Source organism: Dendropsophus ebraccatus, chromosome 4 (genome assembly GCF_027789765.1).
Source record: "Dendropsophus ebraccatus isolate aDenEbr1 chromosome 4, aDenEbr1.pat, whole genome shotgun sequence".
NCBI classification, from domain to species: domain Eukaryota; kingdom Metazoa; phylum Chordata; class Amphibia; order Anura; family Hylidae; genus Dendropsophus; species Dendropsophus ebraccatus.
In genome coordinates, this window is record NC_091457.1 from 116007701 (window position 1) to 116030597 (window position 22897).

Consider the following 22897-nt stretch of genomic DNA (forward strand, 5'->3'; position numbering starts at 1 on the left):
GTGGCCACAGGCAGTACTGTGCTTCCGCCCACAAGAGGCCACCCACACCCTCCCTTGCCAATCGTACGCTCACACAGCAGGGAGAGAAGGCCCTGAAGAATTGCTGCAGAGCTCATGCCTACATGGGGAGGAGGTGGTGGGATGCCTACCAGGATCTATCTACTAGGGGTAATACTGGGGGAGATGCCTAACATATGCTATCTGCTGGGTGGAGGGCTAACAGGGGATTACCTACAGTGAGATGCCTTTAGCATTGGGGGATACTATATGCTGGGAGAGCACTAACTACAAGGGGGGATGACAAATTGTAAATGCTCACTCTAATAATCTATCTAGCTATCTATCTCATATATCCCATATCTATCTATATTTATTTATTACATATCATTCATAAACATTTAACATACAATTATAACTACACTTGACTGCTTTGTGGTTAGTCGGAGTTGGGGGGGGCATCAAAAATTTGCTGTTAGGGCCCAGCCATTCCTAGTTACGCCCCAGGGCTGGGCTATATAGTGACTTATAGGAATAACAAAGCTAAATTCTCAATGACATTACATTTGGGACCAGAATAATGGGGGGGGGGGGGGGAACCCGGTATAACAGGTAACTTATTGAGTGGTAATTTATACAGTACAGCATGCACCACTGTTCACTTCACATTCATGGGGCCAAGTATGAGAGCGTCCAGCTCAGCAAATAAACAGCACAGTAGAAAGTTCAAGATGAGAAAGGACTGTCTAGGCTGGACACAAGTGTAACAAACTCTCAGCTGTGAGAAGCATTAGGTGTCTTGGGGTTTTAAAGCCTCTGGATATAAATAATATCTCCATTTACTGACAGCAAGCAGAGGTCTTTATAATAGGGAGGAGCTGGGGTACAAAGTACAGGATATTAAAAAGTTGGAAAATGATCATTTCCACATGTAGCTCATGTAAGGACAGATGTGAGCGTTACCTTGTCATGTTCCAGAACAACGGCCTTGTTTTCTGTGATGCAGGTTCCGTTTTGCTTTCTACAAACTGTCACTGCCGGCACCAGAGGAGGCCCCCCAGGAGGCTCCAGAAGACAAGGGCTGGAGTAACTTACAGTCATCGTGTTTGAGTGGTGATGGATTTTTTGGACAGACACCTTTAGTAACTCTTCAATGTCTTTTGGACAGAAAATGAAACTGTTACATGCATGAAGTTCAGACTATGTACAATGAGTAATTGTATGTAAATACAATATATACAGGGTCTACAGCTAACAGTGCCTATACCTCTGCTATACCCAGGGGAGTTACTGATCTCTAATACAGTTTATCTCTTGGCAGCAAGTGCGCTCGTACAGCTGCCATTCACTTCAATATAACTGTATAGATATGTACGGAAGCTCCCCCTAGTGGTGGCTGCAAGCAGCCAGAATTTTATTTATTCTATCCTATAGCTGGAGCCATCACATTCTGTTCATAATTTCATCAGTCTTTATCAGTGGGACCAATCCAGTTGCACTTGCTCCTTATTAGGTTCTTCGCAACACATTACAATCTATTGCTAAAGAGCAACTGAATTGTTATGTCATTATACAATATTTAGCCAATTCTCAATGGAAGGCGTTACCATACCATCACTATATGTATAGATTAATAGATTTTGTATATTTCTTACAGGGCTGTGGATGCTCCTGGAATGGACATTCCTTCCCCCGTTTGCTGTCAGGGTAGGTGTAAAATGCCTGTGGAGGAAGCAACACATTTTATGTTACTATAAATGCATTTAGATACCAAAATGTCTCTAGTATGAAAGGCAAGGCCTCATTCAGTGATTTTTTTTCTGGCCTGTACATTGTCTGGCATGTCCGCAATTTTGTCCCCAATCTGCAAAATAAATATCTATAGTGCATTCGCAATCCGTATTTTTTTTGCGGATCTGCAAAAATGGTACAGTGCTTGTAAATAAAGTTGAACTGGTTAAAAAAAAAAAAAAAAAGATGCCCAACCCCTAAAGGATCACATTTTTTTGCGGACATTGCAGATGTCATATCTGTAACTTCCATAAAAAATTGGGGATCCCATAGACTTCTATTGGTTAACCTTTTCCACAATTATGTACTAGGACATGTCCTATTTTTTTGCGGTACGTAAAGCTACGGATAGTGTGAATAACTCTATAGAAATCAGTGGGCACTTTAATGGCAGATCTGCAATTATGGACAAAATTTTGGAATGAGTGAATAAGGCCTAAATGTTATTTTCAGCCTTAGCAGGTGAATGTCCCACCGGTGAATGGCATCCTAATAATGCATGGTAGCACTGCAGAGTACCCAACAAAGACCAGGGGTGCCAATTGCTCTCTATGGGCACTTTTATAACAGTACATGGGGGGGGGGGGGCGCAATTCCTTTTGCATAAGGTGTGAAGCTGAGAACAAAAACGTAAAAGTAAGTTTAGATATAAGATCAAAATCGTATAAATGACACTTACCTCAATACATAAACAAGGCAGTAAATGTTTGTATGACAAAGAAGCATTCTGGGAGGTATTGATCTGCAAAGAAAGTTTTAAGATAGTAAATACATTTCCCCATTTGTGGCAAAAATTCTCTAAAAGACGAAGAATAGGCCCAATCCACACATAGCAAATAAAAGCATTGTAGCATAAAAAGATTAAATCAAACAGAAAAAATAGATCCACAAAGGGATCACTAAAGAAATGCAGGACAGTCCAAGAAATATATTAATCAATTATACGTTATTAATGAAATTCTTAAAAATTTCACATAAAAAGGAAGGAGGCATGAAACAGAACTGTAAACACAAAATCAGTGAGGGGACAGATGTAAACAATTTATATGTTTATTTATTGCACATGCTAAATGAATATATATGTATAGCAATACATGCATCCACCACAAAATGGCACCAAATATCCACAAATAAATTATTAATATGAAAAATTGGCTGGGGAAGCAAGATAAAAAGATATATATGGAGTTTAATGACCAAAGGTCTAAAACAACTAAACAAATACCCCCAAATTAGAAAAAAATATTTACAGAAATGTAATATAACAGCGGTGGATGCATGTACTGAAAGTCCCACTCACCTACTCACCCTACGCACGTTTCGCTTTGCTTTGTCAAGGGATAATGACATAGGGACGTTATTTATACGCTTTTTGGGCATTCTTTAGGTTTGCACTATATAAAGATTAAAAACACAGTTCTCTAGAGCGTGCTGACATGGCACCATGGCGTTACACATTGGGGGACATTTTCTAAGATGCGACCCTGGAGCACACTATGAAAAAGGGGCAGTCTCGCCCCTTCTCAGTGGCTTGCCACCCGTATCCTCTGCTCGCCTAATAGGTGGAGGGGGGATGTGGAAAGGCTTCCACCCAGTGGCGTAGCGACTGCGGTCGCAGAGGTCACCGTCGCGCCTGGGCCGCTACCAAGGGGGGGCCCCGCGAGCCCCCCCCCCCCCAATTCCCCATTCCCCCTTGTGACCGCAAGCAGTTTTGCTTGCGATCACAAGAGGGAGGCTGGGACGGGCCCCCGTCTGACGCGCGGCTCCAGGCTCAGCACGGTCCCATCCCTGGCAGCACACGCACCAGTGAGGTCAGTGTGCGCTGGGGAAGTACTTCTGGCACACAGAGCATCTATAACAAGCACCCAGAGTGCCGGAAGTAACATCTCCAGCGCGCACGTAGCTCACTGATGCTTGTGCTGCCGGGGACAGGACCGTGCAGAGCCGGGAACCGCGCGTCAGATGACAGCCAGACCGGAGGACAGGAAGAGAGAAGAGCCACGGCGGGGGAGCGAGGTGTCAGGTGAGTTGTGTTGTTGTTTTTTCTTTTTTTACAGACTGGGGGTCATTATAAGGGGGATGCAGGGGGGACCATCTATAAGGGGGGATACAGGGGGACCATCTATAAGGGGGGATACAGGGGGGACCATCTATCAGGGCTGTGGCGTCGAAGTCGTAAAGTCTGAGTCAGAGCTAGTTTTGCCTGGAGTCGGAGTTGGAGTCGGAGCTAGCTTTGGCTGGAGTCGGAGTCGGAAAACAATGTACCGACTCCGACTCCAGCTTTAAAAAAAATGTAGAAGTGAATTTTGAAATGAATTTTACAAGTTTTGCTCATGAATATATATTATGAGCAACATTCTAATAGGACACTGGCCCTATTACATAAGGGTGGTCGGGAATATATCAGTAATAGGACACTGGCCCTATTACATAAGGGTAGTCGGGGAAAAGTTGTCGGTCACTATTTGGCAGTTTGTTTCTGAGCTGGAAGAGGGGGGAGATCTGTGCTGTTCTCTTCCTGGATGCTTGATGACTGTATATGAGCATCAGTGTAATATGAAGATATCTTGTGTAGGGATGGTCCGAACCTGCCAAGGTTTGGGTTCGTACGAACCTGAACTCTCGGCAATGATTCCCGCTGTCTGCCCGCTCCGTGCAGTGGGTGGATACAGCCGGAGGACCGCCTGGAAAACTGGGATACAGCTATAGCCATAGGCTGTATCCCAGTTTTCCAGGCGGTCCTCCGGCTGTACCCACCCTTTCCACAGAGCGGGCAAACAGCGGGAATCATTGCCGAGAGTTCAGGTTCGTACGAACCCAAACCTTGGCAGGTTCGGACCATCCCTAATGCTGTGTAATATAGAGGAGGATGAGGAGAAGACATAAGTAGTGTAGCTGTAACCTCTGTCCTCAGTGTGGCGTTTTCTCTCTGGGAGAAGATTGTGTGTTTTTCTTAAGTGTTCAATGGCTACAGCTGTGTGTGTGTGCTATGGCTGCAGAAAGCTGTAGGTGCAGCAGGCTGTGTGTACGTGTGCTATTGCCGCGGCAGGCTGTGTGTGTGTGTGTGTGTGTGTGTGTGTGTGGTGTGCGCTATGGCTGCAGCAAGCTGTGTGTGTGTGTGTGTGTGCGTGCTATGGCTGCAGCAGGCTGTGTGTGTGTGTCTGTGTGTGTGCTATGGCTGCAGCAGGCTGTGAGTGTGTGTGCTATGACTGCAGCAGGCTGTGTGTATGTGTGTGCGCTATGGCTGCAGCAGGCTGTGCGCGTGTGTGTGCTATGGCTGCAGCAGGCTGTGTGTGTGCTATAGCTGCAGCAGGCTGTGTGGGTGGGTGTGTGTATGCTATGGCTGCAGCAGGCTGTGAGTGTGTGTGTGTGTGCTATGGCTGCAGCATGCTGGGTGTGTGTGTGTGCGCGCTATGGCTGCAGCAGGCTGTGCGCGTGTGTGTGCTATGGCTGCAGCAGGCTGTGTGTGTGCTATAGCTGCAGCAGGCTGTGTGGGTGGGTGTGTGTATGCTATGGCTGCAGCAGGCTGTGTGTGTGTGTGTGTGTGTGCGCATGCTATTGCGTGCCCCCAGAGTGACCTTCTATATCACTGTGTGACCTCTATATCACTATGTGTGACCCCTCTCTATATCACTATGTGTGACCCCCTGTATATCACTATGTGTGACCTCTATATCACAGGGATCTGGCATTGTTAGCAGTGTTTCTTTAAGTATGGTGAATATTTAGTTAGAAACATAGAAGACTGTCAGCAGGAAAAGATCACCTGCTCCATCTAGTCTAGTTGTGAGTAGTTCAGGACATGGAGGCTGGAGACTGGCTGCATCCACTGCACACACAGGAGAAGCTGCTATATATGCTTCCTTATCCCCTCAGAAGTCGTCCCAGGATCATGTAGGACATTAGGGAGAAGCTGCTGAGCGAGTGGGATAAATAACTCCCCTGATATATGACTGGCCATTTATGAAGGAGCAGGAGTCAGAAGTCGGAGTCGGTCCTGATAAAATTCAGGAGTCGGAGTCTGAGTTGGAGTCGATCCTGATAAAAGTCAGGAGTCGGAGTTGGGAGTCGGAGCTGCGGCTTACCGACTCCACAGCCCTGCCATCTATAAGGGGGATACAGTGGGGGACCATCTATAAGGGGGATACAGGGGGGACCATCTATAAGGGGGCTACAGGGGGACCATCTATAAGGGGGACTACATGCAATGTGGCATGTACTATAGTGGACCACACAGAGGGGGGCATATATTATAAGGGGGGTCACATACAGTCAGCCTACCCACTAAATAAGGGCTTAAAGGGGCTAATACAGATGTGCAGTTTGTAGAGATATGAGGATGGTACCAGAGTGAGGAGCCCAATATGTTTCTCTGGCAGATTCTGTGGATTCGTGGCTCAGAGAATTTCTCATGATGGCCCAGGGCAGATGGAGAAAGAAGATAAAAATGGAAGAACTCTGATCAGAGAAGACGATCCCTGTGAGTCACCTGATATAACTGCACTGTAATGTATATGGTGTACAGAACCTGTGTGGAGCTGCGTCCACCTCTATATGACTGGCTGAGGTGATATTGGTCTGTGTACAGTGGATTATTCAGTAGCAGCGGTGGTGTTAGGCAGTATGTGGTGGTATTAGTCAGTAGCAGCGGTGGTGTTAGTCAATATGTGGTGGTTATATTTGTTACTTGTAATCTGGTACAGTGTTTTATTGGATTTAGTATACAGGATTTGGTCAGTAACAATATGGTGGCAATGGTAGTGGTTGTGGTGGTAATATTTGCCCCTTGTGTACTGGTAATATTGGCAATATTGGTCACAGTATACAGGCTTTGGTTAGTGACAGTATGGCGGTATATGTATGGTGATAATATTTCCTATATGCGGGTATTATTGGTAATATCAGTCTTGAGAATATATATATATATATATATATATATATATATATATATATATATATATATACATATATATATACACACACACACACACACACCAATAGCATCGCTTGGTCGAGAAAGGGGGGAGCCCAAGTTGACCTCTTGCACCAGGGCCCAGGAGACATTAGCTACGCCCCTGCCTCCACCCACGCTCGAAAGACTGAACTGGTGAGTGCTGAGAAATTTATGATTGTACAAATCTACTGAAAGCAGGTGGATTTGTTGCGCAAAGCCTTTATTTAAAACTGGTGTATGAGTATGCCAGTCTTGATAAATGTCCCTATTATCTCTTGATAAATGCCCCCCATCATTTTGACGTGTAGACATACTCTAAAGCTACGTGTTTCCAAAGCAGGAAAATGGCGTCCATCTATCAGCTATAATGGCTGAAAATAATATATGGTTTATAGTTAATGAACATTATTTGCGTCCATCATTACCAATAGCCGTCCGTCATTTGGCCCTGAAATGACGGCCGTCCAGAAAGACCACAGCCTTACTCAATTTTTATTCAATTTCATCCTTAGGAATGGCTGCAGCTGCTTGGAGTAAGTGTAAGTTATTGAGGGTGCAGAAGGTGTTTATATACATTTAATTGAATGGCCAGGTCTCTATGTTAAGTCCTTACCCGCCACTTGCTGCTACTAGTATCCAGGTCCTCACAGATATGGGCCTGATAACACAGCCGCACATCCACTTCTGAGCCTCTGGGTACAAAGATTTCAAATGTTTTCTCTTCTGCTATGTGCCGATAATGGAACTCTGGTTCTTTTATGGGACAAAGAAATATGGTGTTATTCTGCTAGGTAAAGGGAGATTTACAATATATGGCATAGAACATTTTCTTCTTTTATTCTACTGTGCAAAGTACCAAAGAGGCTCTCCCAAACTCTCAGGTTAGAATGCCTCCTCCCTCCGCCACTCAGCCTTTTCTCTGCTTGTCTGACAATTAGCTGGAAGCGGAGTCCCAGGTAGGGTCAGGTATGGAAGGGGGAGTGAGGAGGCATGCATGCTTCCAGGAATTTAGGACCTTGGAAACACCTCTTTGACACTTTGGATAGGAACCTAAAATATTTTTTCTATGTTATGAAAGCACAGACAGATAGATAAAAGGTACCATGAACCTCTTTTCCTTAAAGTGTCACTGACGTTTTCTTTTTTTTTTCTTTTTTTTGCAGAAATCAATAGTCCAGGCGATTTGAAGAAACTTTGTAATTGGGTTTATTAGGCAAATGTGCTATTATCTGCATTCAAAAAAGCCTTTCCTTAGGTCCCCCCCTTCCTCCTCTCTCTCATCCACTGCTCATTATCAGGAAATCTCGACTGTTTTACATCAGTCGGGCCCTGTCTGTTCTATGGAGAGAGGAGGGAGATTAGTCGTCAGCGGAAAGCAGAGAACAAAGGATTACACAGCGGGAACTGTGTGAAAGCCAGCATTCAGAGGTGTCACTTCAGAGGAGATGCAGCTGTAAATTAACTCTTTGTTGTCCTGTTTTGGTGCCTCATCTGCCTCCATCCCTACCCTCTCCATAGAGAACAATAAAGACAGACGGGAGAAGAGGGGAGAGCTTCAAACTGCTTTTTCATGATAAAAATGCATTTTTTGCCTAATAAACCCAATTAAAAAGTTTCTTAAAATCGCCTGTACTATTGATTTCTGCAAAAAAATAAAATTAAACGACAGTGACACGGTCACCAAGACAATGCTGTCTAATCTATCACAATCATGTTATAGAGCAGAAAGAACTGAGCGGATTCACATATAACTTTGTGGGAAAAGATTCAGTATAACTTGTAACTCGTTGATTGAAATCTCTGATCATTTTGTGATAAGGAGTCCAGTGGGTGGTGTCACTCAATGGACTGGACTCTTTAGCATGGAAACAATAGAGATTCCAATCAATAAATGACAAGTAATAATAAATACTTTCCCATAAAGATATACATCAATCTGCCCAGTTCTTCCTGCTCTATAACATGATGCTGATAGCTTAGGTGGCATTTTCATGGTGACAGGTTCCCTTTAACAGTGTCAGTAGTTTGGGACATGAATTGCAGCTGATAGATTCACTTTAAAGGTACATTCACAAGTACCGCATCACAGTAGATTTTTACACTGCGAGTTACATGCAGTGAAATCTGCTGCAATACTGATTACCAATAAAGTCTATGGCTCTCCATTTCACTGCAAAAATGGAGTGCCAAAGTGGCGCAAAACTTAAGTTATTGTGCTATATTACCTGTCCACGCTCCCCTGATGCCCTACAGCGTTGTCTCTGGATCTCCCGCTCAGCCAATCACTGGCCGCGATGGGACAACACAGTGATTGGCTGAGCAGGCTGTCACTGAGCCGGGGACACAGAGACACCACAGAGGTAAAAATGGTTTCTTTATTGTTTTTTAATATAACAGCAGCACAGTAACTCAATCTTTAACCCTGAAAGGGTTGTCCAACTTGCAGGAAGTGCCACTGCTAGGACCCTTGGGCATATACAATATATATATGCCCTGCAGTGCCACTGGATGGTAGGTGAAGCATTGCACATTTTCCATTTAAAGGGAACCTGTCTATAAAGCAGAAGGAGCTGAGCAAATTTATGTGTGTGTATATATATATATATATATATATATATATATATATATATATATATTTTTTTTTTTTTTTTTTTAAGTTCCAGAATATCTTAGCCCTTATTTATATAAATGTCTTCTCTGCAGTACATCAGCATGCCTGTATACTGAATAAATCCTCCAAACATAAAGACAGCAATAAAGAAAATGCCTTGGAAACAAATTACCAGATTTTCACTCTCAATACAAATCCACAAGTCCCTTAAAACTCTAATGTCAGTAAACAAAATGCACAAAATACATGGAACTTACTTGCATCATGGTCAGGGACGTGGTATGTTTTACTAACAGACAAGCCATAGTTGGGCACAGTAAACAGTGTGACATGTATAGCCTGTCCTGGTGCAATAGGCCAACAGTCATACGTCACTTCCCACTAGAAAGAAAAAATGCCAGATATGGGATATCCTCTAGGAAGAAGCAGCGGTCTATATCTGTGATATCTAACCTGTGGCCCTCCAGCTGCCCCAGCATGCTGGGAGATGTAGTTTTGCAGCAGCTGGAGAGACACATCTTGGATACCACCAGTCTGTATTATCACTTACCTGATCTCTGATCTTAATATGTTTTTCCTTTACAATCTGGAATGAATGAAATGTGTTTGAACTTAATACCAGCCCCCGAACCACAAATCCTCGCAGTTTGGTGAGTCCTAAAATAAAAGACAAAAGAGACCTTGAATGAAAGGCAAAGCTGGTATGCTGTGTTATGTCTGGAGCACGACCTGAATGATCAGGACCTTCCTCTATCCCCATCTGCACTCATACATGTGTATTGGGACCAGTGGCGTCGCTAGGCAGTTTTATTCGGGGCTCATGCCCCGAATAAAATGCCTGCTGCCCCGGATCTCTTCTGCCCCGCTCTTGCGAGCCAGATGCGGCTCTTTTGATGGCCGCATCTGGCTCGCAGATTGCCGCTGCTGCTGTCCTCCTTACCTACTGGCCGCCCGCAGCGCCCGGACACGCTCCTCCATCCAATCAGCGGAAACCGGGAGTGTGGGGCCGCTGCGGTGGGCCGTGGTGCACGCATCCAATTAACGCGTGCGCCACGGCCCACCGCAGCGGCCCCACGCTCCCGCTCTGAGCTGATTGAGTTGTAGGAGCACCTCCGGCCGCTACGGTGGGTGAGGCGGACAGCAGCAGCCGCGATCTAGAAGGAGGTGAGCAGGCACGGGGGGAGAAAAACGGGCGAGAAGCACAGGGGGAAAGAAGCAAGGGGGGAGAGAAACGGGAGAAAAGCATGGGGGAGAGAAAGAGGGGAGAAAAGCATGGAGGAGAGAAACAGGGGAGAAAAGCACAGGGGGAGAGAAGCAAGGGGGGAGAGAAAGAGGGGAGAAAAGCATGGGGGAGAGAAAGAGGGGAGAAAAGCATGGGGGAGAGAAAGAGGGGAGAAAAGCATGGGGGGAGAGAAAGAGGGGAGAAAAGCATGGGGGGAGAGAAAGAGGGGAGAAAAGCATGGGGGAGAGAAAGAGGGGAGAAAAGCATGGAGGAGAGAAAGAGGGGAGAAAAGCATGGGGGAGAGAAAGGGGAGAACAGCATGGGGGAGAGAAAGAGGGGAGAAAAGCATGGGGGAGAGAAAGAGGGGAGAAAAGCATGGAGGAGAGAAAGAGGGGAGAAAAGCATGGGGGAGAGAAAGAGGGGAGAAAAGCATGGAGGAGAGAAAGAGGGGAGAAAAGCATGGGGGAGAGAAAGAGGGGAGAAAAGCATGGAGGAGAGAAAGAGGGGAGAAAAGCATGGAGGAGAGAAAGAGGGGAGAAAAGCATGGGGGAGAGAAACAGGGGAGAAAAGCATGGGGGAGAGAAGGAGGGGAGAAAGCATGGAGGAGAGAAACAGGGGAGAAAAGCATGGGGGAGAGAAACAGAGGAGAGTAACAGGGGAGAAAGCATGGGGGAGAGAAACGGGAGAAAAGCATGGAGGAGAGAAACAGAGGAGAGTAACAGGGGAGAAAGCATGGGGGAGAGAAACGGGAGAAAAGCATGGGGGAGAGAAAGAGGGGAGAAAAGCATGGGGGAGAGAAACAGGGGAGAAAGCATGGGGGAGAGAAACAGGGGAGAAAAGCATGGGGGAGAGAAACAGGGGAGAAAAGCATGGGGGAGAGAAACAGGGGAGAAAAGCATGGGGGAGAGAAAGAGGGGAGAGAAAGAGGGGAGAAAGCATGGGGGAGAGAAACAGGGGAGAAAAGCATGGGGGAGAGAAACAGGGGAGAAAAGCATGGGGGAGAGAAACAGGGGAGAAAAGCATGGGGGAGAGAAACAGGGGAGAAAGCATGAGGGAGAGAAACAGGGGAGAAAGCATGGGGGAGAGAAAGAGGGGAGAAAAGCATGGGGGAGAGAAAGAGGGGAGAAAAGCATGGGGGAGAGAAAGAGGGGAGAAAAGCATGGGGGAGAGAAAGAGGGGAGAAAAGCATGGGGGAGAGAAAGAGGGGAGAAAAGCATGGGGGAGAGAAAGAGGGGAGAAAAGCATGGGGGAGAGAAACGGGAGAAAAGCATGGGGGAGAGAAACAGGGGAGAGAAATGGGGGAGAGAAACTCAGAGGGCCCGGGCCCCGGATGTTTTAGGACCCTAGCAACGCCCCTGATTGGGACAATCAGGTGACCGTGGAGTCGTCGTCAGCATTATCACCAGCAGGATGTGGCCGGGCCACTGTGACTGACAGTCCAAGAGGGCAGAGGGTAAGAATAACAGGTTTATTATATTTATAACATTTATAAAGCAACTTTTAAAGGGGAATTATCTGCGGGTATGTCCCTATTGCACAGGAGACGACAAGGAGGAAGGTATGTCCCTCACCTTCCTCCTTAGCGCCGTTCCAATGCAGTTAGTCATGTGCTCCACGGTCCGGTGAGACAGCTAGGAGCACTGGGACACCCATTAGGAGCACTGCCTGCCCCCATAGCGCTGATCAAGCCCACCCCATTTATTATCATTAGAAAGGGGCAGGCGCTCTGGCGGCGGGTAGGTCTCACCAGACCATTTTATTAATTTGGACAACAATCAGAGGAGCACCGCTCAGTCTGTATAAAATGAATAACTTGTCAATTATCAGTGTACTCTGGCACATGATGGTGCGTTTACACGTAACGATTATCGTACGAATTTGCACGATAACGATCGAATTTGAACGATAATCGTACGTGTAAACGCAGCAAACGACGAACGATACATCACTCTTTTGATCTTTCAACATGTTATCAAATCGTCGTTCGCAAAAAATTCACTGTTCCGTGTGAACAGTTGTTCGCCGATTTAACCAATGTTTGAGATAGGCTTTAGCGTTCGTAATACGATCGCAAAACGAATTTTCCGTACGATATATCGTACTGTCTAAACGCTGCTCGTTATGAAAAAAAAAAATGTTACTCCGACATCGTTAATCGTACAATCGGGCCAATTATCGTTACGAGTAAACGCACCATGAGGCTCTGCAGTTGATAACCTTGTTACTACGGCAGCTAGAAACCCTCAAAATGCTGACGATGACAGATCTGCTATTATTAGAGGTCTATAATGTTATCTGCTATGTTAGGCCATGTTCATACACGGCCTGCAGACTGGACTGTATGAGACCGGCCGTTCAGTGAGCCGGCCGGGTCACAGAATGGCCGGTCTCAGAAAAGATCATCCCAGCCGGCATCACAGTACCGGCCGGATGATCTTTAGCGCCGCAGAGTTCTGATGCGGGCGCTACCCTGCGCACCCGCATCAGAACTCCACACTGCACACAATGGAGCGAGCGGCCGGAGCCGCTCGCTCCATTGTGTGCACTGACAGGGTTTTCTGCTATTCAACTGCGGCGCTAGGGATCCCGGCCAGAGTGAATACTATGTGTATACACTCCGGCCAGGATTCCATAGACGGCAGTGTATATTTTCGTATTAATCACTGCCGTTGTTGCAATCAGCAACAACAGTCGTAGTTTTATGAAAATATACGTAGTGTGAACATAGCCTTATACTGCATTTAGTTATGTAGCTATGGCCATGTAGTGCATGTATGCTGTCAGTGTTGTAGGACACTGGAACTAGTTATCTGTATTATATGGCAGGTTGTCTTATTGGGGTACTGTGGTTGGCATTGTTGTGGGCACTGTTACTATCTGACTGTGTCATAAGAATTACTGTATTATGGGAGCTGGTGATGTAGGTATTGGGGCATTGTGCCTGCTATGTTGAGGGCTTCATGTTTATCCGTGCTGTGTTGGGGTCTTTGAATAAATGGGGATATGGGCTATATGGCTATTCAGAAATCATCACTTTTTTATTAATTTGGCAAGTGACCTATATAATCTACACAAACCAGTAATGCTGGTCCCTATGCAGAAACCTCATTACGCCACATATTGCATAAGCCAGTGATGTGCCTGTAAATATCAAGCTGCATGAAGAATTAATTATACCTGGATCCAACATGGGGAAATGCAAATGTACAAGGATATGATCTGATTGCCCTGCAGGTATTCTCTCCCAGAAATCCACATTTTATAGTACAGTGTTAAATTGTTTTTAAGCTGTATATATACCATAAAACCATATTAGATTTTTTTTTAACTACTATATAGATTACTTAAAAAGTGTACAGTGGAGAAAAACATGTTGGTTCCAAAAAGATATACAGATTTGTAAATTAATTCCAATAAAAAAAAAGTATTCCAGTACTTATGAGCTGCTGTATGTCCTGCAGGAAGTGGTGTATTCTTTCCAATCTGACAGTGCTCTCTGCTGACATCTCTGTCCAAGTCAGAGTCCAGAGCAGGAAAGGTTTTCTATGGGAATTTGCTACTCCTCTGGACAGTTTCTGTCATGGACAGAGGTGGCAGCAGAGAGCACTGTGTCAGACTGAAAAGAAAACATTTCCTGCAGGACATACAGCAGCTGATAAGTATGAGAAAACTTGAGATCTTTAAATATAAGTACATTACAAATCTATAGAACTTTCTGAAACCAGTTGATTTGAAAGATCAAATTTGTATAACTTTATTGCACTGATTGATCTGAAAACAATATTTTTCTCTGGAGTACCCCTTTAACACTTTACATTGTTCCTGTATTCATGTACATATCGGCTTCTGGTTGCCCTCGAAAACATACAATACAGCTCCACCATGCTCTCAGACAGGCAACCCTATAGCTTGTCCTGTGCCTGTAAAGGCCCATATACCTTCAGTAGGTGGAATGATCTTCTGCCAACAATGATTCTTCCCTATTCACGCTATACATATACAAGTGTGCATGTGTTCATAAAGAGGAGGGGAGAGACCTGATCCTTTCTTCCCCTGACATCATCGCTCAGGGAGTTGGGAGACCCCTATATACATTTAATAGTCATCCTGTCCATGTAAAATTGGTAGGTGAGCCCCACCCTATAATTGGTATGACAAACTTAAAGGGGTATTCCCATTTGAGCTTGTTATCCCCCATCCATACTAACTCGTAGTATAAGATCTTAAATTCAGAATCAGTAAAAACACCCCTCGGCAATACGTACTCTTTAGTTGGTTATTTATTAGACCTTTATATAGGAGCACAGGGACCACCCACAGTCCGTATACAACATTGACCTAAAGCTGCCAAGAAGGAATTCCTATTTTCCATTCTAATAAGTGGTTAAGAGGCAGTCATCCATAAAGATTACTCAGTAACAAAGGCTGTTAAATCCAACTATGTTAGGGCGATTCTGTCATGGTGCAAACATGCTCGCACCAAATTCCAAAAGCTATAAACATTACACAATTATGTGCATCGATGATTTATTGCAGCAGGGCCTATCCTATATGATCCCGTGTGAAGGAATTACACAACACAACGTTCCTCTACTACACGTGTATTGGATGAGATAGGAAAAAACGAGCAACAGGGAAACAGCCCATCTCTTGTTTACAGGCTGTGTCTGGTATTGCAGCTCAGTCGCATTCAAATGAAGGTAGCATGTAGTGCCAGTCTCTACCACATTGCCAATGTCATCTACAATGTAATAAGGAACAGTATGTTACCCACCTGTGGCATTCACCGAAATGTTAATTCGTATGCACAGTTTACAGTGAGGTCCTTCGCGCAGTGATACGGTGGATAGATTAAGAGATTCAGGAGGAAGGGTCCAGTTTGTGGTAAGATCTCTTATATTGGATAGAAATATAAGGGACTCTGGTAAGGAAAAATAGAAAGGTTGTATTAGTCTATTAACTGTCTGAGCAGTGGTTATCTATGTCTGCATATACTGCGGAATTATGACTATATTACAGATTAGAGTGCAGATAGGGAGAATGCTGACATAGCTAGGCTTTCCTAAACTATAAATAGAGGCTATCATTTCCTATACTCTGGCTAATGGCTATGCCATCTTTCCTATACTGTATATCGGGGATGGGGAACCTTCAGCCCTCCAGCTGTGCAGAACTACAGTTCTCATTATGCCTGGGCAGGGAATCTTTGGCTGTATAGGCATGATGGAAATTGTAGTTTTGCAACAGCTTGAGGGCCAAAGTTTCCCCCTTCTCCACTATGCAGATAATGGCTAAATGGCAGATAATAACCATGCTTCCCTATGCTATACATAATGGTTGTACTCTCAAAAAATATACATACTAGCTATACTTCTACATAATATTCAATCATATACTATATCAGATGATCAGGTTTCTATATATACTGGATACATAAGTTCATCATAAATACAAGGTAAGTTACATACAGTAAGGGATAAAAATTAATAATTACCTTTTAGTTTATATTTCTGAAACATAAAGAAAAAAATATATATTATAATCACAGAAAACATTGTAAAAAAAATAAAAATAGCAAATGAAAAGTGATTTTTATAAAATGACATAAAATAAACCTATTATCATTCAAATAAATGGAGTACAATAATAATCTAATGTAATATTCCATAGGTCCACAAATGCCACTACTGTGTGAATACTTTCAGCCGGAGGACGCAATGTTTGACACGCAAATGTGCAATCTTCCATATAATTATAGTGTTTAAGGGATCATTAAAGCAATTTGTTTAAAGGCAATACACCCTGGCACATAATGGTATCATTAGGCTGATATCACAACAAGTCACAATTCATGTTTTCTACAGTTAAACTCCTACAGAACCAACAGGAGTGTGCATTGTGTCTGTTTGCATGACACAGTTGTTACCATCTCTGCTACTTATTGCGGACGTTCAAGGGGTGAAGCTATGTGTATATGCTGGATACTTCCCTGTGATACCAAACTGTTGATGCCCAGGGAATCCCACCAAGATTTTCAGTTCAGTAGGGTGTAAGCTGGTGCTCAGCCCCCAAAAGCAGTCTGTGTGTGTTCTTATTAGCCACCATGCCAACCATACAGTAGTATTTATTGGATTTCCCTGTTAAAAGTCCATCTATCGAATTAGATTTCAATATCCCCTGTACAGCCACAAATCAATTAGAAAATTCTGGCTATATAGAGTCACCACTAGGGGGAGCTACAATAAAGCTTCATCCATTTTAAAGATACTATATGAAATTAACAGACACATAATTTTGAGTTTAAGTTTTAGGTTTTCTGGGTGACAATAAAAGTGAACATACATATTAGATAAGTGTCAGGCCTACAGATATCGGACTACAGACTACTGTGTATGGGAAATTAAGATGGTCCATGTTCCTTATGTCCTCAGCAATACAAGGAGTCTGGCAAAACAGGTGCATTATACAATGTCTCACAATTTTACAAATATTAACAGGAAGTCACTATTATGTTTACTTGTGCCCATGCAGGTGTTAAAAAAGGAAAAACTACCTCCCTCGCTTCCCCACACCTCCACCGAGTCAAACCAGGCAACACTTCCAGGATCGGCACATGAAATTGCCTTCTCAGTCAGTAGCTGAAGCAGAACACCAGGGAATTCCTTGTGCCCACCCTGACCCTGGATGTGCTGCACAGGGGTGACCCATCTCCCAGAGATGTGCAGCACAGGGAGAGCAAAGCTAGATGTCTTGACCTCAGAAACAACCCATCACCATGTTTAGTAAGGTGGCACACGGTTTGTTTTCTGTACCCAGATCATTGGCAGAGGAACCAGGGCATAGGAAGGAACTGTTTGTTTTGGAATTAAGCGCCACATTCATTGAGTATCAATTCGTTTTTGTTAGCTTTTGCACACGATGTTCTACTTAAGCAATAAGTAAACTGACCGACTTGTCCAGATGTTCTGAAATAACTGGTGAAGTTATCTACGTGTACTTACATTATAGGCAGTCATTTAGAGGGGTTATCTATTTCTCACAACCTTTTTGGTTAGAATGCCCCCCCCCCCCAACCCGATAGATTGTAAAAGAGGACTCTACAAAGAGGTACATGGTACTTTCACTATGCTTCAGTGTGTAGTTTATATGTAACAAACATCTAATATGCTAAGAATGCACAGGGGGAAATCACTTACTCCTCAGTGCACCTAAATAGCTAACAGCCCGCTCCTTTAGCAATGCCCCTAATCAATACAGAGCTGTCCCTCCTCAGTAATGGCCGTTGCAGAGGGGCAGCCTCAGTAAGGGGCATTGCTAGAGGTGCGATGGGCGTCTTTTTTGTACACTGAGGGGTAGTTAGCATACCTATAAAACTTGAATACCTGTTTTTGTGATTGAGGGGGCCCCCAGAAGTCAGGCCTCCCACAATCGGCTGTTATCCCTTATCCTGAGGATAGAGAATAACTTTGTCAGATGGAAATACCCATCCAATAAAAACAGCAATTCCATAATTCCCATATCGATGAAGGTCTGTGGTTCCTCTTACCAACATATACTGCAATATTTTTTTTCTTCGTCAGTGAGACTACTTTATTTCCACTTTTCTAGTAATGTCCCCCCTCTTAATAAGCCATGAGGTGCTCTGAGCATTGTGATATTGTGGGCATTCACACGATCTCCACAATCTGTCTATAGTGTGTCTGTGCCAGTACACTAGCATAAACATTTAAACCGTATCATGATGCGGGGAGCCCCGGGGTCCAGTCCGCAGGACACCATCTATGCTACCAGGAAAGTGAAGAGCTATTGTCTATTCCAGAGCTAACAAAGCTCTGCAAATACATTTATATCTCCAAGGTGTGAGCCCTTAAAGGGCCTTGGCCTCGAGTCACCCTACCCATATGCTTGGAATATGCTCTGGGCCTCATAGGCCGCCTGGTTGTCCAACCTTATTTTTTATTAAATGACGGCTATCCATTTAATTTTTAACAGTGTATGGATATAGCCTTCATGTGTTTTTAATCCACTTCTGGTTTTGGTTGCAAAATACTGTGCAAAAATACTATTGGGGGACATAGCCTTAGTATTTTGGTCAGTATTTCTGTCAGTATTTTGGTCAGTATTTGTAGCCAAAATCAGAAGTGGAACTGACAGGACAAAATTATAATGGAAAGATTTGCACAGTTTCTGTGTTTTCAAGCCACTCCTATATTTGGTTAAAAAATAGACTGACAGAAGTACTATGTGTGTACACAGTTGTTACATTATTGTAGTAAGTGGCAGTATTAGGCTATGTTCACACAAAGTATTTCACTCAATATTTTGGTCAGTATTTTTTTTAACCAAAATCAGGGTGGACTAGGCTCACGTGTAGGTGCTTAGGCAATGCATCGACATATACGAACCAACTGAGATAATAGTCGGGGTGCAACGGGGAAGAGGAAGATTGTATATAAGACACTCCTACCCCGATAGTGACGTACTCTGAACTTGACAAAGCACTGCGGCGTGAAAATGTTGTGATTGCAGAGACGGTCCCACACCTATTCCACTCTTCCCCCTCCTCGGTATGATTTGCTACCAATAAACCACTGAAGATTCCAGCAGATCGGTGAGTGCATTGGATTTTTGTTTCTCCTCGCTTATGCCATTATAGTAGTTATATTCTTGTACACAGGATGCAGTATTATAGTAGGTATATTCTTGTACAAAGGAAAAATATCATAGTAGTTATATTGTTGTACAAAGTAGAAATATTGTAGTGATTATATTCTTGTACATGGGGAGTATTGAAACAGTACTGGGTCCAATGATTTAGCAAAAGACAACCTCATTTGGAGCTGACTTTTAGCTAATTACGTGTTACTTGAATCTGTTTCTTCTGAAATTATCCATAAATAACCATTTAACCTTACTAATGTTGTGGTCAATGTGCACAATGATCACAGAATAGATTGCTTGAAAGTGTAAGTAACGTTCTGTATAGACGGGACCCTCAGTATCATCACCCCTGGTGGTCCCAAGAAACTCCAGTCCAGCATTGTACATAGTGGGCACTATGATAATATATAAAATAATTATAAAATGACATTTTATAAATTGCCCCAGAATGTAACCAATAATTGCTATAGGCATAAAAATCCTTGAAGTAATATTCCATACAGAAGATATTAAGCATGAATGTTCTTTATGCATGAAAAATAGGATTTATGTGGCAAAGAGGTTTAGAATGTCTCTTATTTTCAATGACAGCAGTTAATAGGTTGTGTGTGGTATTACAGCTTAGTCCCATTCACTTCGATATAACTGAGATGCAATACCTGATACACCCACAGACAAGTGGTAAAAAAGCCACCTGGTTCCTGGAAGAAAGCCGCAATGTTTTTCTAACCCTGTACAATCCCTTCACTGTGAGGAGCTGCAATACCTGGTATCTGGTACTCATTGTATAGCAGTGGGATCAGGTGTGAAGAGACCACAACCCTTCTGCAAGCTCAGCGGTTTTTTATACAGCCTATCTGCAGGGGCACCAGGAGTCAGACCCCCATTAATCTGATACTGGTGGCCAATCCTAAGGATAGGAATAAATGTGAACAGCGCTCCAATGTGTGAGGTCTGCAAAAGCATAGACAAAAAGCAGGGGAGTAAAGGAAGACTCTCACCTGGCAGGGTTGTGCAAATGCAAGGCACAACTCTCAACGATAGCTTGTGTGTGGACCACAGCCGCTCCCAGAACCAAAACAGGTAACATATAGCAACTTTCCTCCACTCAAATCCCTGGGTAGATAGGGCGCAGGTCCAAGAACGTTAAGGATAGGTAAAAAGATTTTTATTTAAAAAACCCAACGCGTTTCGAAGTCGTGCTGACTTCTTTCTCAAGTGTATAATACCAAAAGGTTTTCAGCGTCTATAAAAAGGTCAAAGGTCAAAGTCTTTTTATAGACGCTGAAAACCATTTGGTATTATACACTTGAGAAAGAAGTCAGCACGACTTCGAAACGCGTTGCGTTTTTTAAATAAAAATCTTTTTACCTATCCTTAACGTTCTTGGACCTGCGCCCTATCTACCCAGGGATTTGAGTGGAGGAAAGTTGCTATATGAATCCTAAGGATAGACCATCCATAAAAATCCTGGAAAACCTTCATCGCTCACTTTCCCTCTATTCTGTTCATTAACACAACCTACAGTTAAAACCACTAGTGACATTGTTCCAGCCAAAAAGCCTGGTGCCCTATGACTTACATTACTCAAGTGTTCTCTCTGTCTTGTCTCCTGTTTACCCCTATGTAACCACAACAAAGATCTTTACTAGAATTGTCTTCTATTATTTTCAAGCCATTAGTGTACATAAAGGCAGAAGAAATTCATAGCAAATATAATCAGGCTCTGTTCGAGAGCAGCTTGACAGCGCCCCCGAACCGTCCCTACGTGAGCCCCTACCTATACCTTTTTATTACTGAAGTACATTTCCCACTTTCTCGCTTGTTAATATTGCAGACATTATGAAGACCTCATCCATAAACAGGTTCATACCACCCAGTAAATAAAAGTCCTGGAGTGCTCCATCTTCCTCTAACTGGGAAATGATAGTATTTACAGTATATACTGTGCAGTTAAGGAAATAAACCAGGTTTTTATGGACCTTACCAACCATAAACTTTAATTTCCTGGTTCAAACTCCAATAAATTTATGGTCTTAAAATTCAAAGAATTCAAAGAAGACACTGCCTGATTATTATAACATCCTTTGTCTAGTCTCTGTACATTGTCCTGGTTTCTTGGTAAAGAGCATGCTGGATTAATGTGTGGAGTCTAGGCCCTGTTTTTTTTTTTACAGCGAATTTACCATCAGGTACATTCGCTTTGGGTTTTTTGAATAGATCGCCACCGGCCTGAGGATGTCGGTAACGCGGTACTTTTTTTGAACCACCATTCAGTTCCTGAGCATTGGCCCACTATGAAGCACTGCGAGCGGGCCCGCCTTGTGGCAATCTCCTCTCACCTCTGTTACACAGCTCCATTAGAATTAATGGAGCCGCGTCGCAGAGGGGAGGGGTTTCATTACAATGGGGACCGGCGGGACCGCCCCCAGTGTTCAGGAACTGGGTGGAAGTTCAAAAATAGGACCGCGTTACCGACATCCTTGCGCAGATGCAGATTTGTTCAGGTAAAAAACCCAAAGCAATGTACAGTATCCAATAGTACATTCACTTTAAGTAATAGTTCAGAAATTCTTAAATTTTAGATTTCTCAATATAATTTGGATTTTATATGAAATTTGCTGTGGACTCCGTGTCAAAATATACACGAAATTGAAAAACATCATGTGATCTCCATATTCTTGTAAAGATCCAGCATTGCTACAAGTGCCAGGTGTGACTGGTACCTCTGTATCCCCTGCAGGTACATTCCTGGACTTAGCACCTTTTTAAGTTGCCATATTATTGGAGTCCAGTAGGGGGTTCATGTAACCCTGCACAATGATTATTGTAGGAAGACGTCTTCCTCGCACTGTAATAAGACACAGGTGAATGCACATTTCCGGAAACTACTTTGCATCTTTTCACTTACAAGGAAAACATAAAAAAAAAAAGAAAGAAAGTCTTTGCATGCAGAATATTCAGGGACAGGTGAGTCATTACATAGAAACAGGTTCTGAACAGATCTTGTGTGACTACCTGGGAGGGAGCCATGCTTTATATCAGGATAGGCACTGTTCACACGCCATTAGTATTATACATTCATTCATATAAAAAATGGCACTCGCCAGTTCCAAGAATGCCTCACTGTAAGTATTTTTTTTTAAACACTGGGGTCCTATTGACAGCCTATACACATGTGAACAGAGTCTGAGGTACCCCTCCCTCAGTGAAACCCAGAGCAAATAAGTACTAAAAATTGTATATAATCATCACTGCTCCCCAGCTGCTATTCCTCTTCTGTCTGTCAATAAATATCACACATTGAAATACATGAAAACACCCTCAAATCCATGGGCAATCCTAGAAATAGAAAAGATTGTGGGCAGAAAAATACCACCTGGTCCATCTAGTCTGCCCTTATATTTTTTATTTTATTAATATTATCTAATAGATATATGTTTATCCCAGGCATGTTTATATTAAGTTACCAACCACATCTTCTGGAAATTTCAGTCTTCTACTACTCTTTCAGTAAAGTAATATTTTCTCATGTTGCTTCTAATTTTCCCCCCAACTATCCTCAGATTGTGTCCCCTACTTTTTGTGTTCAGTTTTTTTTTTTTTTATTAAAAACACTTCCCTCCTGAACCTTATTTAGGTGTTTAACATCCTTAAAGGT

At 43.4% G+C, this 22897-nt stretch overlaps 1 protein-coding gene across 1 annotated transcript in view; it reads right to left on the reverse strand.

Moving 5' to 3' along the window:
* The window catches only part of IL17RE (interleukin 17 receptor E), a 54224-nt gene that overhangs the window by 15216 nt on the left and 16111 nt on the right, over positions 1–22897 (reverse strand). The window contains exons 2-9 of the mRNA XM_069966820.1: positions 16070–16085; positions 15350–15496; positions 9904–10010; positions 9611–9734; positions 7356–7495; positions 2468–2530; positions 1653–1719; positions 961–1154 (exon numbers count right to left, since the gene is read on the reverse strand). Coding sequence (XP_069822921.1) covers positions 961–1154; positions 1653–1719; positions 2468–2530; positions 7356–7495; positions 9611–9734; positions 9904–10010; positions 15350–15496; positions 16070–16085 — 858 coding nt within the window. The remainder of the gene's footprint in view (positions 1–960; positions 1155–1652; positions 1720–2467; positions 2531–7355; positions 7496–9610; positions 9735–9903; positions 10011–15349; positions 15497–16069; positions 16086–22897) is intronic.